The sequence below is a fragment of the Lissotriton vulgaris genome, chromosome 10 (assembly GCF_964263255.1).
Source record: "Lissotriton vulgaris chromosome 10, aLisVul1.2, whole genome shotgun sequence".
In the NCBI taxonomy this organism is placed as follows: Eukaryota; Metazoa; Chordata; class Amphibia; order Caudata; family Salamandridae; genus Lissotriton; species Lissotriton vulgaris.
This window is the reverse complement of record NC_141698.1, coordinates 282,669,784-282,688,081: the sequence shown is the minus strand read 5'-3', so window position 1 is coordinate 282,688,081 and position 18,298 is coordinate 282,669,784. Positions and strand designations below refer to the sequence as shown.

The following is an 18,298-nucleotide window of genomic DNA, read 5'->3' as shown; positions in this document are numbered from 1 at the left end:
TGCAAGATCGGAGCTCTGCATTGAACCTCATACAGCAAAACAGCCAATATATCCTCCCTTGAGGGGTTCTGAACTTGTGTCCTATATCTCCTTGTTCCTACTAAATGTTTGTTAAATCTTTTTCTCAACATGTTCAGGGAAAGTGTAACATCATGTTTCTTAATTTTATGTTGATCACGAACAATCTTGCAATTAATTAAACTTACTTTTCCTTCCATTTACATGCCTTGTTAATGAAGATGTTAATTTCTGATATGGTGCTCTTGGCTAGGTGTGGCTCACTCTGCCTGAGATTCCTTTACTTTTTCATATTCTTAACTAAGTTCGGAACTGGTTTGATGATGACAGAAATGCACACAAGTTCATGCGTGAAACCTAAATTAAGCCAAACATATCTTATCAGTAACTACGTATTCAATTTTTAGAAAATGATTCAAAATTAAACGTATTGAAGCAAACGTATTTTATCTGTGGTAAACAAGAGTTTTAACTTTCTAGAGTGAATATGTTGTAATTGTATAGAAAGCAATGATAGAAAATGTTTTCTAATTTCTCAGTTTGGCCACCCTGTGAACATTGATAAACTAGATGTGTACATTTAAACACAGTTACTGAAGAGATTAATGTAACCAGCGATTTACTAGTGGCTAAATAAATACTTTTTATATTTAGAACTTAAGGTGTTACAGTGACATGTACTGGTTATAGAGTTTGAGCAACCCTCATGTGTTCCTGTTGTATCTACAGCACCCGTAAAGCAGGTTTCCATACCAAGTGACCGAGGGTATGAACAAGCAAAACCTGCAGCAGTGCCTGTTGCAAATATCCCAGATAAAAGGCCATCTGATCTTTGGCAACAGAAGGCCATTGATTCGGCTCTGGCCCCAGAGTCTCGATCGGACACAAGAACGGCTTCTAGAACTAAAGCCCTTCATAAAAAGGCAGCTGAGCTAATGGAGACTAAGAGGGAAACTGTTCAAGATGAGTGGAATCCCGAAGGTGCACCGGCCATGATCAAAAAGAAAAAGAAGAAACCAAAACAAAAAAAGACATTGCAGCCAAAAGCAGCAGAGGTGTTCCCTGGCAATGGTGCATGCGCTGACATTACATGTATCACTCCATCTGCAGCTGAGATGCTGAAATCTGATATTCAGTCTGACCAGCCTATCGAAAATCTCGAAGGAAACAAGTCGTTAGGAGGATATGCTGTCAAAGAGGCCACAAAGGTAATCGAACAAACCAGCCCTGGATCAGACTCTACTAGTGTGTCAACCAAGCAACATATTCCTAGTCCAACACAACAAATCATGCAGACTAATAAAGAATTGATGGCTGCTCCAAGTTCAAGAGAAGCTGAACAGTTTGTAAAGGGGGAACACATGGCAGACAGCTTACTTTTACGGTCTCATAACAAACCCAGTTTATTACCAGTTACTGTATTGGAGAACAGGGCAGAGATTACCAAGATGGAGGATACAAAAATGCAAACCACACCAAAAGGAGCTGGATTTAAAAATAAAAGTAAAAAGCATTCAGATCAGAAGGCTATCTTTCCACTGGACAAAAACAAAGAACTTGGAACTCAATTGGACTCTAAATCAGATGATGTGAGCTTTGATAGCAATGTTCAGCAGGCAGACACAGCACACTTTGGCAGTAAAATGTTGGAAGAGAAAAAACGCACTCAGCCTCCAGCTGATGAGTCTAAAAATGTTGACGTTTTATTGGTGGAGAAACCATCACTTTTAGAAAACAAATCTAATGTGGCACCATTTCCGGTTGAACTGACAAGAGGTAACATAACAGAAACCAGTATTGGCCATGAAAACAAGAAGGTTGAGTCTAACTATCCAGATTTCAACACAGAATATGAGAAAGATAACCCCAGAGTACAAAGTTGTGTTGGACCACAGAAGAGTGATAAACTGAAAAAATCTCGTAATGCTGATAGAAGAAAGAAGGTTGCACCTTTGGAGAGCCCAGATGTGTTTGAGAGTAAGATTGCTGGTGGGAAGGGGCAGGCCTCCTCTCTAACGCCACTGAATGAAAACACCAAACCTTCTGAATGTGCCGATAAGAGTGTTTCATTACAGAATGTTTCTTCAGATCATCTTCAGACCAAGAAAAGGCACAATCTTCATTCCTGTGGAGAGCTTGTTGAAATAGAGGAAAACGTTCAGGGTACTGTTTCTCTGAACAGCCAAACTGATGTTGAGAGCCTTGAGGCTAAACATGGGGAATTTGACATTCTCTCCAACACGCCTAATGAGCCTGTAGATATTAAGACTGATCTTGAACAAGTGGAGGTTTTTGTAGAGTCTGCAGAGGCTAAGGGGGATATGATTCAAGTGAAGTCCTTATATGAGCCGGACATGTCTTTCCAAAGTGTGAAAAGTGAAGGTCGCATACTGTTCTCGGAGTTGGACTTGTGTCCAGAGATTAAAGATGGTGCAGTTCATACACAGGATTTCTCTGAAGCATCCCCAACTGAAGGGAGCAAGATAGATATAGTAAATATAAAGTCCTTCTCGGAGCCTGTAGATTTTGCAAATAGTACGGCCAGTTCAGTGCAGGTCTCCTCCGATTCAACACCGACTGCAGAAGGTCCAATCGCATTGCAGGCTTCCTCAGAACCTGCAGTGCATGACAAAAGCAAGGCTTATATGATGGGGGCAGTATTCTCAAAACTACCTGTTTCAGAAGAGCACACGAGTGCTATGACTCCTTGCTCCGTATCCTCAGAGCATCAACTGAGTGTATACAGCAAAAAAGGCACAGTTCTAGTGTCCTCAGAACCTGTTGCATTAATTGAAAGAAAAGGAGATTTGGCTCTAGTGTCCTCTGCCTCTTTAGAGTCTAAAGAGAGTGCAACAGACTCACTTGATTTACAAGTTGACAGTGCTTCCTCCGTGTCCTCAACACAGGGTACAGTGAAAGAATCAAGTTTGATAGGCAAGAAGAAGTCTGGACGTGGATCTTTAAAGAGACCACATAGCAGAGACAGTAAAGGGGCTAATACTTCAATTGTAGCTCAAGGAGAGGAGTTCGCTAAAGATAATACTCTTCCTCACCAAAGCAAAGAAGGTAAGATTAAGCCCTATAAGCATTCATTGAGTTTTGAGGCTAAAGCAGATGTTCCTGTCTGCACCTTGGTACCCCTTTTGCAGGACAACTCTTCAACAGTCTCTCTTTTTGATCAAGAGAACAAAGTATCCACAGGTATTTTGAATCTTAAGGAAGATGCAGCTAATCTTCCTTCAGTTCTCAAAGTGCAGGATGTATGTAAAGCTGGTGCCTTAGATGAAGTAAAGGAGGTGTCATGCACCCTTGTACAGCTTGCAGCTAGTTTAGTTATTGAGGCAGATTTTTCTGACATTACTAGTACGAACGACAAAGCAAAAGAGAACAGTCATGTAGAGCAGTCTCAAAAAGGTGGGCTTGTGCCCGCTTTGCCTTTAAATATTGTAGAAAGCACTGAGCGTCCTGGTAAAGATTCCATTATTGCGCTGACCAAGGACAAAACTATAAGAAAGAGAATCAAGGAAGTTAAAAAGGTCAAAGGAATCTATTCAGAGACTCCTGTAGGTTTCGATAATGAAGCAGATGGACCTGAGGATCGTGCTGTGTTGGAGAAGGAGGACAAAACCTCCTTGTCAGATAAGATAAAGTCAGATGAAACCAGCCTTCTTGAGTGCTCTGCTTACTTAGAATCTCCTGCAGCTGCAGAGATGTATCCCAGTGCCGCTCAGCTAGATGAACAAGTTAACATAAGCTTTCTTGAAACTGGAGATATTGATGCACCAGATATTACTGACATTCTAGCCTCTCCTATTGTCATTTACAACAAAAGCAATTCTTCATTGAGCTTGGACGTAAATGGTGCTTTGCCTTCATCTTCAAAGTCACATTCAATTTCAGATGTTTCATTGTCTGAAGCTCCAGTTATGGCACTCAAAGAAGAAACTGGACAACCCAGTGTGTCTGATAAGGTGGATGGTATTAAGCATACTTCTTTTGAAGCTTTTATTTCTTGTGATGGTAACACTGATGGTGTAGAGGTCCCCCAAATATCTCCTCCAGCTGAAGGAACGCTAAAAAGTCCAGTTGTGGAAAAAGTAAAGAAATCAGTCACACCAGAGGATGCAGTGATTAAAAATGAAGTCTCTTCTAACGATGAAATTCCTGTGGAGCTTGCCCACTCTAAGCCTCAACTGGAAAAACCTGTCAAGTCTGGCCAAGTCGAGGCGAAGAAAGGAGCAAAGACAGATCTAAAATTCAGAGAGTCGGAATCATTAAAGGGTTACATGAGACCTACAAAGTCTCGAGGGCTTCCATCACCGCAACCAAGATCTCCAGTCCATGATGCAATGAACGCAAATCAGACGAGGGACCTCAGTACAAGTCAACGAAGACCTGAAAAAGGTGTGTGCTTGGTATTGAGCTGGCAGCTGTAACACTGACTGCTTGGGTGTTGGATCTTACTACTACTTTTGGTGTGTGGGCATGAGTGTGCAACTTCTAATGCTGTCAATCACAAATGGAAAAGGCATGGCAGTTTTGCTCTTCCTCCTGTTGCCTGCCACTTTCACAGTACTACTAAGTTGTCGACTTGGAAGATGTTTACTGCTGTGATCCGACTGCTTCAGTTTAGAAGTAAAATATTTATCATTTCATTTTTGTATACATCATTCACGATCTATATTTTAGAATTGCATAAATGTCAGTGGCCGTTGGAGGGTACATCCCACTATCCTATCAGGAAGAAGTTGACAAATTCTCGTCTAATCCAGGAACCTGTGTTGTAACGTGGCTCACCTTCATCCATTTATTGCGGCAGCTGCATCAGAGCAAATTACACTTTCCAATTGTTTGATGTGGTGGCTTGCGGTTTGTTTTGCATGATATATTCACTAACTCTCAAATAACATGCCTGCCAGTCATAACCTTCTGGTCCAGTGGGACTATTTGCAATATTAATGAACGTTGTGCAACCTAAAAGCTTTATTGCACTGCAACCATATGTTGCGAAAATCAGACCTTTGGGTTCCTTGTCCTGTCACATCTCATCATTTGAGTCGCCCAGCATGCCCTTTTAACCAACTCAGCAGAACTGCTAGAGTCGAGCAGAAATTCAGGGGATTTGTATCGGGTAGCCAGCCAATGTCTGAAATTTTACGCAAATCAACTTTTGGCACTGACTATGCCTCTACATGCTGATCGGGAAGTGGATTAATGTATACATTTGGAGCAGATCTGACCTTGGCATCAGTGCTTCATTAGCACGAGGGATCTCTGCGAAGAAAAATTTACATTGGCCAGAAATTCCACATTTAAGAGGTGGACAAAAAGATTCGACCCTAACTCGGTCCTGCTAACCTTTTAGAGACCGAAGGCTGCCCGGCAGTGTCTGGAATAACCTATTCGCCAGTCAGCGTGTTCCCACTTTCTTGCTTCATAATTGGCTTGATTAGTTGCATGTTTCATGCACGTACATTTTTATTCTATTTTTTTTATTTGCAAGTTCTACATTTCAAATGCATTACAAAATGTGCTCAAATATAATGTATACATGGTAAGAAAAGGTGAAACTGAACATTTTACAAATATGAAAACAATTGAAATTCATTAAGCTTTAATTTGTTACCGAAAGAGTGGGAATGTCTCTTTAAATACTTATCTGACTACTACGTTTTATAGAAGGTATCTTAATATGTTGGGTCATCTAGAGATTTCTCATCACAGGAGTCCTCTAGGGAACTCCACAACTTGATAACGCGAGCAGAAGCAGCAAAGACCCATACAACCATTGTGCTTCTCTGTGTGGAAGCCAGTAACTTTCGTACACAGATCCAGTCAACTTCCCTTACATGTGTGATGCACGAAAGTAGGTGTTTACAAGACGGACCCTTTTGGTCCCCTTGTGTCTTTTTGACCATGCCCCTACCCTCCTCCCCGTTTAAAACCCACAAGCAGCTGTCGGGCAAAGTGGTTGGTTTACATTGCCCTACAAAGAACCACGGACATCGCTTCCAACTAATCTCTAAACCACACTTGCGCTGTAATGTATTGGTAGTTATATAGCGCTTTTCTATCCCTTGCAATGCCCAACTAATATTGTGGATTGTGGCCTAAATAGGAACAGTACTGTGTAGTATGTGTGTAAGATGCAAAAGCATGGGATGTTGCATAGAGTGCCTGAATAGATGTTAATGTTGGTGTTCAAAATGCACAGTAAGATTTTTTAAATGCCAGATGTTCTTAAATATCTTTAGAAAGTGGATAGATATGGAGATTGTAAACAGAGCTTTGTTTTTCTCAAACTAATGATGCCTTTATCATCATTTACAATACAATCTGCCTGAGTAGGCCTCATAACATAGGGCTTTGGTATTTGCACGCTGAACTAGTTTATTTTCTGCTAGTTTTTGAGTCATTTCAATGGCCTCTTCCATTAGTTCGCTATAGAGTATAGTATCTCTCAGACCTCAACCTCGTCACATTCATATCGCATATATGGCCCCTTTTAACCAATTGATTTGCACTTTTGGGTTCACTTTTTTGATCTGGACCTATGACACTGAATTTCTGTTTCAGACTTGTATTATCATCAGCAGAGCAATGTTGGGTGTTCATCTGGTGGTCAGATAAACAAGAACCTTTTGATACGGGACCCAGGCAAACAGATCTTAGGTTGCAGTCCTCCTGCCTCTGCATGGTCTATTCAACTAGGAGGATTCTGCTACCCCGTCACAAAAGAGAGTACATTGGGTGCAGTTGTAGATGCTGGACTTGGGGTAACTGTAATGCAGGTTTCTATGATCCAAGGTATTTAACAAATGTACCCACTTATAAGTTTCCCACCGAGGGCTCTGGCGAGATACGTTAGTATTGGATGCTTTTGGATCCCACAGCCCCATCTGCAGAAAATGCTGCAACACAGATATTGCTAAATTGCAAGCACGAGGTTCATGTGTGCCTAGTTTTTAGATTGCATATGTTACCTGGTCAGATTCCTCAGGTTAGATCGATCCCACTCGATTATTCCACTGATGTTTGACTGACGGATATTCTGACTTTTTACGAATGGCGAGGGTGTGTACATAGTTTAAGCGTTTTTGATATGGGTAGCAAGCAGAGGCTTGGATTTGATGAGCAGGATAAAAATTCTCTGACCAGTGTGCTTGGTGGGACTACTGCCTTGTCCTGGCAGTGTGCAACTGGAGTGCAGAATCACTGATCTAACACTCCTGCTTGTGAAACAGAGTTGCTATGATAGAAATCTGCATTCAATCCCAAAGAATCCTGTCTGAATGAGTGAGCTCCGCTTGTGGTCCAAGGCTGAATGTATGTCTGAGACTGATGGGTGTCTTGCAGTATGTGTAGATCCAGCAGTAGCTTTGGAGACCATATAGCTAGAATTAAATAAACACACAGGTGACAAAGCCCCCCAGACAGCTGACTGACTTGGCAAACTGGAGGTGTTCCGACAAATGTCCCTCTTTGTTGCATGCACGGTCTGTCACACATGATCTAGGAAACAGGAGCTTGACTTTAATGGTCCATGTGAAATGATGGGTGACATCATTGCCCTGGACCATGACACCTCTGAGTATTTTGGGGGCTGAATCTCTGTGGGACGGTGGTATGATAGTTTAATAGTGAGACAGCTTTATCCCTATCTAAATTGTTGTAACTTTGTAAGCCACTATCATTTGTTTCTACCTATATTGTGTTGGTTATCTTATAGGAAAACTAAGTGAACATCAGGACAATTATATATTCAATCCCATGAATAATTAGAATGTTAAAGCTGCTCCGATGTCTCACCGTTCCTGCCCCCTCACCTACCTCAAGTCAATGAAAAAAAGGTATATTCACACAATGCCCTTATAATTTAAACAGAGCAAGAAGGAAAGGAAAGGTATTTTAAGATAGCTTTGAATCCCATACAACTGCTGCAATCTGAACATTAAACATTAAAGTCTAGTGTGTCAAGGCTTTCAGAGATTTGGATCACAGTTCCAACTACAAATCATGATGCAAATGGCCAATTCGTTTTTCCCACATATTTGAATTTGTGTCATTTATTAGGTCAAGTATTAACATTTCAATCTCCAGAATTGATCATACGGGATGTGACCATTCAGTTATATAACGAGCTACTGTGTTCTTCCACTTGGCAGCTCTCCGTCTATTTGTAATTAACGTGCAGTCATTGCTCATTACATTTCCAACAGTTCAGAGGTTAGCAAGAATAGGGTATCTCAAAGTCGTTTTAACATGGCTCAGAAGCCTCCTTCCAAAACATTTGTAGTTGCGGACACAACAACCACACATGTATCTCTCTCCTACGCCTAACCAAACAACCATCTAGTGTATCAAGCAGGAGTATTCTGGTGCAAATGTTCGAGTTTTTTATAGGTGAGATATCAGTTAAATGTTATCTTATGTGGTGTTTCTTGATTCTGGACACCCCTCTAAAAGCTGCCATTGCTTTATCCATCTATCCGTTCTCCATTCCTACTTTCATGGAGTCGTGTATAGCCATTTGGGTATTGTATCCCCCTCTTCCAACATTGTTTAAATACTCAAAACCAGATCTTTTGTTGAATTTGACTTCTCAGAGAGATGTTCAGATGCAGTCAGATATCGCAAATGTAGGCACTGTAACCAATTTCTCTCATTAACAGTGAAGTCTTTGTTTAGATGTATCAAAAGATTTCATTTTCCCTCAAAGAATACATTGTCAAAGCATGTGGCACTCCCCTTCTGTTAAGCTCATGAAATGGTCACCTCGCAGGGCTGATTGAATTTTGGAATAAAGTCACTGTTGTGAAGGAAGACTGTAATGTGATGATTCTAGTGTTTTTAGTGAAAGTGCCCCCATGCTTCTATGAGTGGTCTAGCCATGTTGAAGACATAGGACGGATCCAGTAGGTCTGTTAGTGTTTTCTCCATATGCAGCCAATGCTTTTTAGGTCTCGCCTACGCAGCGCACATGCGTTGCATAGGCAAAAGACCTTTAGCAATCGCTTTGGCTTTTCAGACAAAAAATGTGCATGCGTTCCATTGCCTTCAACGGCAATGCATGCACGTTTGGCGATTCCCTTGCGGGAACGAGCTTGACACCATATGTTTGTAATTAACTTACAAACACATGGTGCCCCTGGCTCTCTCTCGCAAGGGAAACGCTTTGTGTGCTCTCACACTCCCCCCACCCCTCCCACTATTAGGGCGAGGAGCGCACGCTTGTTTCAAGAGGGCCAGCTTTTAAAATAAATAGAGACTCGTCCATATTCATCCAGTCGGTAAGCCCGTCCTTTCACAGATGTGTTACTACTATTAATTTAAGATACTAAACCACATAAAACACAGAGCATGTCCAGCAACTACAGATCCCACAAGCGTGCATAACCTAGCCAATCAAGACACAGGGGCGGGGTAAATGCTGGTGCAAGAACACATCAAGTAAACAGATACCACTAGAGACACAATGGTGGCTCTTAGAGTGCCTCTTCAGTGGCTGCGATTCCCTGCTACCCCACACACCTTGTACTATCAAATCAGGAAATTCCGCATAGTATTTACCGTCCTTGAACCGCCAGCAGCACCGACAGACACCTGAGGATCCACCATCTTGCTACAGTCTGTTGCGCATGTGTGATGCGTAGTGAGCAGTTTGGGAATTGTAGTTCGTAGAATTTGACGAGAGACCAAAGTTCCCTAGAGAGTAGAGACAAAATGGCACATCAGTCACTATGGGCATCAGCTTTAGGAGATTGGCGAAATGGAGAGTAGAAACTCAGCCCAATAAAGTATATAGAACACAATAGGGAGACTTGTTTAAATTAAAATTCCTAGTCACTCTGCAGTCTGGCATCTGTCACTTTTTCGAGACAAAAGGTAGTGGGCTATTTGTGGGGTGCTTCCAAACACCCTCAGCAGTCGCAGAGGTGTTTCCCAGTTGACACCGAGGTAACACTTTTGGGACACTGTCACATTTTAAAATACTTGACTTGTAATACAAGTCTTCTTTCTTTGATAACTTTATTTCGGTCAAAGACCATAAAAGTGCAATAAAATATATACAAGAACAATGATAAAACATAGTTACATTAGAGTTAAAAAGTTATTAAACTTTGGTTATCAAAGAAATAGTAGAGGGTATTTCTTGTGAATAAAAACAGTTCTTCTCCGCCACATGCCAAGTAAAAACCGGGTGACGGCAAAAACAAAGAGAGGGGCAGTGTCATAAGTTAGCACTCTACAAGCGTGTACACAGTGTCTGAAACCCAGATTTAATACAAGTCACTTCTGGATAATTTAAATACCAAATCCTCTTTTACGATAGGAAAAGTTGTTTCATATATTAAAATGTTTGCATTAATACATAACTGCCAAGTTCTGAGGTTCCTTATGTGTGACGTTTTCATCGTATCAACGTGTGACTGTGACATTTCAAGTCCAAATAAGTGACCCACTGAGTGACACTTTATCTGAAGTAGCACACAGCATTAATGTCCATGCAGTATAATAAAGTGAAAGAATAAGTATTAATCAACCTTGTGAGAAGTTGGCCTGCTTTGATAAACATTGGGCCAATCCTATTGCAGTATCAGCAGTGCTTTAAATGGGTTGGTATTGTCTGGTACTGAGTACCGGCACTTTTTTATTTTGAGAGGGAGAGTACCACCACTTCTCAAGAGAAATGTAATACTTTTAATTGGAGAGTAACAGCACTTCTCAGAAACAAGCAGGTCCTCTGGTACAGAATACCTGCACTTCTATTTTTCCATTTCAAGTACTGAGTATCAGTCGTTATCGTCAGTGGTCTTCCCAGCACTGACCTTTTGTGGATATTACAAGAGCCAAAGTTAAATATGAAAATGAGTCTTGGTGACCGGAGGAAAATAGGACTGAAGAGCGGGAGAGTAAGGCCGCTATAAAACTGTTATTATTTGTCATTTATTGTTCCGTAGCAAGCAAGGGACCTTGGGCCCGAAGTACGACCATTCCATTTTGCGTGTCACAAACTTCATTTTTTTTTCTTCTTTTTTCTATTTCGCAAAATGGAATGAACAGTGTCTGAGACACTGTTTGCGATTCCCAATTGGGTTGCAAGGGACCTGCCTCATTAATATTCATGAGGCAGGTCGAAATTAACAATACATTGGTGATGACCAATACTTACAGGGATGATGGCCTGCTGAGGTCAGCAGACCACCATGTCTGTGACTGCTTTTTAGGTCTTGCCTGCATTGCAGCGCATTCGCTGCTCGCTTGTGAGATCTATAGTCATTGGTTTTCTGTTGGGTTGCTTTGGAAGTGGGGTGGAAGCGCCACCCAGCCTAGCTTTCCATTGAAAGTAATGCTTTTCTGTTCCTTCCCGGTCTCCTTTAGGCCCCACCCATCCGGACTCCTCTTTGCCGACTCCTCTTTGCAGTGCCTGCCTGGACAGCTGATTGTGCACGTGTAGGTCGTCTCCCTGCATCTCTTCTGCCTTAATATGACTCCTCTCGTACACGGCCACTTGGAACTCAGCTAGACATGTAGCTCGGCTCCCACTGTTAATTTGTTGGGTCGCCCACCTGGTTCCCTAGTGCTCCAGTCTAAGGGATCATCTTAAACATACGCGTTGCTCGCACACCCTTACACGCTCCTGCGGCTCCTCGGAATGTGCCTTTCTAACCCCTCAAGCAGTTTCCGGGTCTTCCGGCAGCCTCTGCTAGCTCTGAGATGAGACCGCTGAAATTAAAAACAAGAATGACGACCTTTGCGTTTCTATAAAAACAGATCCGAGCAGCGTGTACTCCCGCTCCCCGAGTGACGGCAGCAGGGCATCAATATTGCACAGCACTTTGTTGGTTTTAAATGATTTTTCTGCTCCGAGAGCTGAGCAGGGCGATAATTCGGTTGCTCAACAATTCAGCCCTTACCGGGAGAGGTCATCCTCTTCCCGAGCGGCTGCGGATGAGGTGTGGCGGGCCTGTTAGGCATCGGGGGCAGCTGGCAGCCCCAATGGCTTTGCTGTCCATGTCAGGCGGGCGCCCACTGAAGTCTGCACTCTGGTGCAAGGGCAGCCATGTAACAAAATACATACATGCTCAGAAGACACTGCCCGTGCTGGCCAAACCGAACATATCGGTATGGCACACGCATGCATGACTGATCTCCGGTATACATACACAGTCCAGAGGATGTCACCCTTGTGCCCACTTTTTGTGTTTAATGCTCTTATTACAGTTCTGTGCACATGCTTCTGAGATTCGCAACATGCCCGGTGTGGAAGTTTGTTTTGTACCCCTCCTGCACGTGACCCGGCGTGTCGTGAGGAAGATCGCCTGTGCCTTCCCCTAACTGCATTGTAAATAGTATTTCAATGATGTACACGTGGTAACTGGTAAACCAAGTTGCCCAGTACTGTAGTTCGGCGGGCTTATGCACCTGTATAGATTTCTGCCCTATGTGCTGTTGACAGGTTTGAAACAGTCCAAGCCGAGACTGCATTTCATCTGTCAGATGCGCAGTATGTCGTCTGAGAGTGGTTTGAAACCACACAGGCAGAGCCAGCATTTTATCTGTCGGATGCTGAGTGGTTTGAAACGGCACAAACTGAGCCAGCATTTCATCTGTCAGATGCGGAGTATGTCTGAGAGTGATTTGAAACAGCGCAAGCCAACACAGATGCTGAGTATGGCTGAGATTGGTTTGAATCTGCACAGGGCTGACCTCAGCCTTTCATCTCTAGACTTTGAGATTGCTTGTAATGCCACGTTTCCTAGAAGCAGCCGGTTTTAAATATTGTTCACACTTTGTCCTTGCTTATAGAAGCAAGAGTGGCAGTAAAAGAGGTGTAGTTACTGCCAGCCTAGCTTCTCCTAAGCAATGACTATATGTACAAAGTGTGTGTTTATGCACCTCTTGCAGGTTTGCAGAACAAATAAATGGCATTGTCATTTACTATGCCAATAGTTCCAATTCTCGCAAATGCGAGACCTATTGCATTGCAAATGCTTGTTGGTTTTGTGTTGGAACCATTCAAAAGCTACTCTCAACTGAGCTGCTAGATAGTTTTCAATATTCTACAATCCCCAGCCCCCAAACTAATTTACAACAGTTTCCTAGATCGACTAGGTTTCTTATCGCAGGATATAAAAGACGTACACATTAATTGTTACAATGTCATATCTTGTTACTTAAAACCCACTGTAAGAGATTTAGCAAACGTGCAACTATATTAATGTTGAAAATTGACACTCTCCCTAGCCTTAAATTAGCCTTGTAATGTGGAAGCTGTGTAAATTACTATTTATTTTATTTTATTTTATTTTTTATATCCAAATGAGATCATGGACAATTATTCTCATGTCAATGTTTTTTTCAGTGCCTTGTATTTCATATTTTGACTTTGAAATCTGATAAGAGTACAACTCTTCTGGATATCTAAAACATCCACCACAGATTACAGAGGGGTTTGTGGGCATGAGCAGTGCATCATCTGCAAATAGATGAATTTTGTGCTACATTGTTCTAGACTTCATTTTCTCAACTATAGCGAAATCTTATTGTTAGAATGAGAGGTTGTGAAGTGCATTAGAACAGGAGGAGAGGAATAAGACATCCCAGTCTCACCTCGCCAATAAGAAGAATTTAATCTCTTGCCATTTAATAACAGTTCACCAGTTGACAGCTTTCCCAAATATATTTTTGCATGTTGAGGGCCAAACCTATTTTACTAGTTAGATATCGCTGGAATGACCAGCTCACTCAAATGCCTTTTTGGTGTCAGGAGATAATATGAATACCAGCACTTTTCTTTTATTTGGTTTTCTACCAAGTATAGAAGCCAAAGGATATTATCAGAAGATTGCCTCTGTTTTATTAATCTACTTTGGTCTCGATCAATCCAGACAGGCATATAGTCTTCAATAGACATTTCCAGGATCATAGTGTAAACCTTTAGATCAATATTCAACAAATATATGGATCTATTTGATCAGTTTACCTACCTCTCTGAAAGATATGAGTTACACTGCTTCTGTCACAGAGAGGGGGATCTTGCCTTACTCTAAGATGTTGGTTGTAAGTAGATAGCAGAACCTTTTGGGGGAGGGGGGGGGTTTGTTAAACCAACTGACCCTGGGGATTTCTTATGTTGTAATCCCTTGATTGCTTTTGGTACTTTAAAATGAAAAATAGGTTTCTCTAATTTCTCATTATTGCAAGTATCGAATGCTGGAAGATTTGTCAGCAAAAAAACATTTGTATGTGGTTGTTTCTCATTTGTGTAAAGTTAGAAAAAATTCTTTGCCCATTCTGAGTTAGTTAATTGACCGCCCTAGTTTATTACTCTAGGGATCCTAGTTTGGATTTTAGCCATTCTCAACTGCATCCCCATTTGTCTGTCTATTTTATTAGCTTTTTATATTATTATTGTTATTTTACCCATCGTAGTGCTCTCTCCTAGTACTGTGTATACAAAAAGTTATGTTGCCCCGTAGATCAATTACTATATGGAGAAATGTAGTGTGCTTTTTTTCCTTGTAAGGTTCCTTATCCCTTTTAAGACCTTCATTTAATCTATTTGTCACTTTCTATGTTCATTGGTCTGTCTTAGAAGACATACATTTTCTCGCTGCTTTAGATTCATCATACAATGTGGTCTATGGACTCTTCTCTTTTATCACTCATCTCGAAATAATCCTGTATCTGAGCTTTTAGTGCATTGGCATATGCCCCGTCTTTAAACAAAAGCCTAACATCTCCACATCCTTCTCTTCCTTGATGTGTGGCGTAATAATACATCCCATATCCGTTGTGAATATTCGGAAACCTCAATAAGACCACTGTCCAACTTAGTAATGGCATTTATTAGTGTGTCGATATTTCAAACAAGTATTCTTTTAGAGTAGGTACTGTGGCTGTGGGAGACAGCAAATGTATTCCCTACTGAATGGGTTGAGAGTCCACCTCATGCACTGAACTCCCAACTCATGGAATTATTTTATCAACCTGTGGATTATAACATTGCATGTGTACCTGTGAGCTCATGTTCAGTGTAGGTGCAGATATTAGATTAAAATCACCTGTTGGTACTAGATCAACTACCAATTTGTTATTCACTAGATCCAGTGCAAACCATAAAATACATCTCTTAATGTACATTTAGAGTGTTGGAGGCCTGTAGAGTTGCTTCTTTACTTTTAAACTTACCCAAAAGCATCACATAACACCCCCTCTATATTATCCATATCTACCTCCCTCACTTTGAAATTAAGATCTTTGTGTCACAATTATGACCTTGCTAAATTTTTAGTTTGAGTAAGCAAAATATTGTTTAGGTAAAATTGATGCCTCATTAGCCCTCTGTCTTTAGATTCTAAATGTGTTTTCTGCAAATATCAGGTGATTCAACCATCAGGGACCTCCGTATAATGGGACTTTTACCTGAGAATGTTGCTATTTAAGATTCCATGTGTTTAATCTTAATGTACGTCTGCTAGTTAGATCGCTATGCTTGGAACCCACCTACTCTACCTCTAGCCCCCCGATCTAATCATATGCATAGAGTAGATATGAAACGGACACTCTTAAATCCTGCTCCCCATCCTGTAAAAAATACAACAGATCAAACTGTTTAAACATTTCCATATTGTAGTGTAGTTCCTATATTCCCAATAGGCTCTGCGCATTGGAATAATATGTCCTATAGATTTGAAGTAGGACTTATGTCGACTAGGTCTCTAGCGAATATATTAGACTTAATTGTGAGTGCCAACTAGCTCAGAGGTCACTAGAAACTTTATTGAATGCACAAGAAGGGCTTAGTTTCTGACAACCACATAAACATGACAACTTTGTTTCCCCAAGAAAAATACTGATCTTCAGTGTCGTGGAAACAATAGATAGATATTTTACTCAGTCAATCGTGCATGCTTCGTTTCATCAGAGGTGCAGAGAAATAAAACGGGCGTTTTCAATAAAAGGGTTTATTGAACAGTCTTCTTTCTCAAGCAAGTAATGTGAACTGCTTTATCTGAAAGAGACACGTTAGTGATAGATTCCTTACCTTAGAATATCCCGAGGCGTCAGACTGGATCCGGAAATTTTTTGCGTAGCAATACCCCTGCGTGTCGGTAGGCATCGTCTGCGGGTCCGTCGTCTGCGTAGTTAGCGCCGGAATGACATCGTCGGAGTACTTAGACGCCGCCCATGCGCGCTGACGTCAGTTCTTCTTTTTTCCGCGCCAGCTAGCGCAGATCCGGAGAAGCTCTACCCCCAGTCATTTTTTGACTGAACTTTTTGATCTTTTGATCATTCTTTTTCTTAGAGTCTTCGACTCTATCAGTGCCGGTAGGGATGCCCGGGTTCAAACCCTGCTCGAAGTGCTACCGACTGATGTCGGTCACGGACCCCCATGGCGGGTGCCTGAAGTGCTTCGGCCTCGATCACGACGACCACACCTGCTCCGACTGCCGGGCCCTGATGTCGAAGGCTAGGCGGGAGAGGTCCCGCAAGCGGCTCGAGCTCCGGCAGTCGGCCTCGCGCCACTCCAGGTCCCGGTCCCAGTCACACGGGAGGTCGAGGGACAGGTCGCGAGGTTGGAGTCATCGCAGCTCCGGGAGTGGACACCGGTCGTCAGGCTCCAAGTCCTCAGGTAAGAGGCATGAGAGGTTGGAGAGACGTCATTGTTCCTCCGACCCACTCCGACGCTCGCACGATGCGGCTGGGGGCTCGGGCGACACCGCCCACGCGGCTCCGTGGGAGTCGCAAGTGTCGCTGCCTGCCCCACACCTTCGGGTCCCTGGGCACGGCACGGCGCGATGCCGGAGGAGATCGAGCGGTACCTCATGGCCATGAGGTCCCTCCCTCAGTCTGGTTCCGTGGCGCCTTCGGGCCCAACGGTTCCGACTGGAGGCCCTAGCGGGTCGGGTGCTCCGACCCTGACGCTGTCGGGTGCTTCGGCCCCGACGCCGCCGGCGACTTCGGTCCCGGCGCTGCAGGACCTCACTTGATCCGCTTCCGGATCCGGGTCGTCGCCGGTCGACCTCACGACCTCGCCGGCCCCACGGGTGTCGCCCCCGGCACCCACTGTGGACGCCATCCCCAATGTTCCCTATGGTCCGACTCTGGCGCCGCTTCCGACGGCCTTTAGAGATTTTTATTTCCATGAGGAGGCCCCGTCTACTGATCCTGCTTTACAGGTAACGGGTGACGAGGAGGATTGGGAGTGGTCCAAAGACCCTCTGGCACTGGAGTGCCAGTCTCAACAGGACTGGACATATGAACTTGGGGAGGCCAGTGGTCTTGACACATCGCCAGACACTGGATTTGCCTCCCCTCCAACTGAGGCTTCGGAGGAGGGGTCTACATATAGTGTGGTGTTGACGAAGGCAGCCAAGGCCTTACACCTTGAGCTCCCCGTCGTGGCCGTGAGGACTAACCTCCTCCCTGAGGTCCTCAAACGCAGTCAAGCTCCAGCGAGCCTCTGCTGCCATTCAATGAGGCCTTATGTGACGTTCTTGTGGGCACTTGGTCCAAGCCTGCCACAGGCCCGCCTGTGGATAGGAACGTGGCCAGACGCTACCGACCGGCCCCGGGAGACCCATGCTTTTTGTCCACCCATCCCACCCCGAGAGCCTGGTCATCCAGGCCTCCAATTCCTTGACTGCATTCCCGTCAGCCCCGCCCGACCGGGAATCCAAGAGATGCGAACAGTTCGCGAAGAAGGTGTTCTCGTCTGTCAGCCTAGGGCTGCGGTCTGTCAAAACCGCCTGTCTCTTGGGCCGCTACACCCACACTCTGTGGGACGCGGTTGCGGACGTGCTGCCACAATGTCCGGAGGAGGTCCGGGCTAAACTCGCCCAAACCCTTGCGGAGGGTCGAGATGCAGCGCGTTATTCCATCCGGTGTGGGCTGGATACAACGGACTCACTGGGCAGGGCAATGGCAACGACGGTTGCGGTTCCACGCCACGACTGGTTGAGGTCCGCCAACATCTGAAAGAGACACGTTAGTGATAGATTCCTTACCTTAGAATATCCCCAGGCGTCAGACTGGATCCGGAAAGTTTTGCGTAGCAGTACCCTTGCGCGTCGGTAGGCGTCGTCTGCGGCTCTGCGTCCGTCGTCGGCGTCGTGGGCGCCGTGATGACGTCGTCGGAGTACTTAGCCCCGCCTCCGCGTGCTGACGTCAGTTCTTCTTTTTTCCGCGCCAGCCAGCGCAGATCTGGAAAGAGCAGTTCCCTTGTCACTTTTTGACTAAACTTTGTGATCTTTTTTGATCCACTTCGAAGTCT

The 18,298-nt window shown here is 43.6% G+C and overlaps 1 protein-coding gene across 29 annotated transcripts in view; it reads left to right on the top strand.

Annotated features, from left to right (window-relative positions):
• Nucleotides 1-18,298, top strand: part of MAP4 (microtubule associated protein 4) — a 1,807,860-nt gene that overhangs the window by 1,191,210 nt on the left and 598,352 nt on the right. For all 29 annotated transcript variants that reach the window (XM_086941043.1, XM_086941031.1, XM_086941029.1 and 26 more), the window contains one exon: nucleotides 748-4,422. In XM_086941043.1, coding sequence (XP_086797169.1) covers nucleotides 748-4,422 — 3,675 coding nt within the window. The remainder of the gene's footprint in view (nucleotides 1-747; nucleotides 4,423-18,298) is intronic.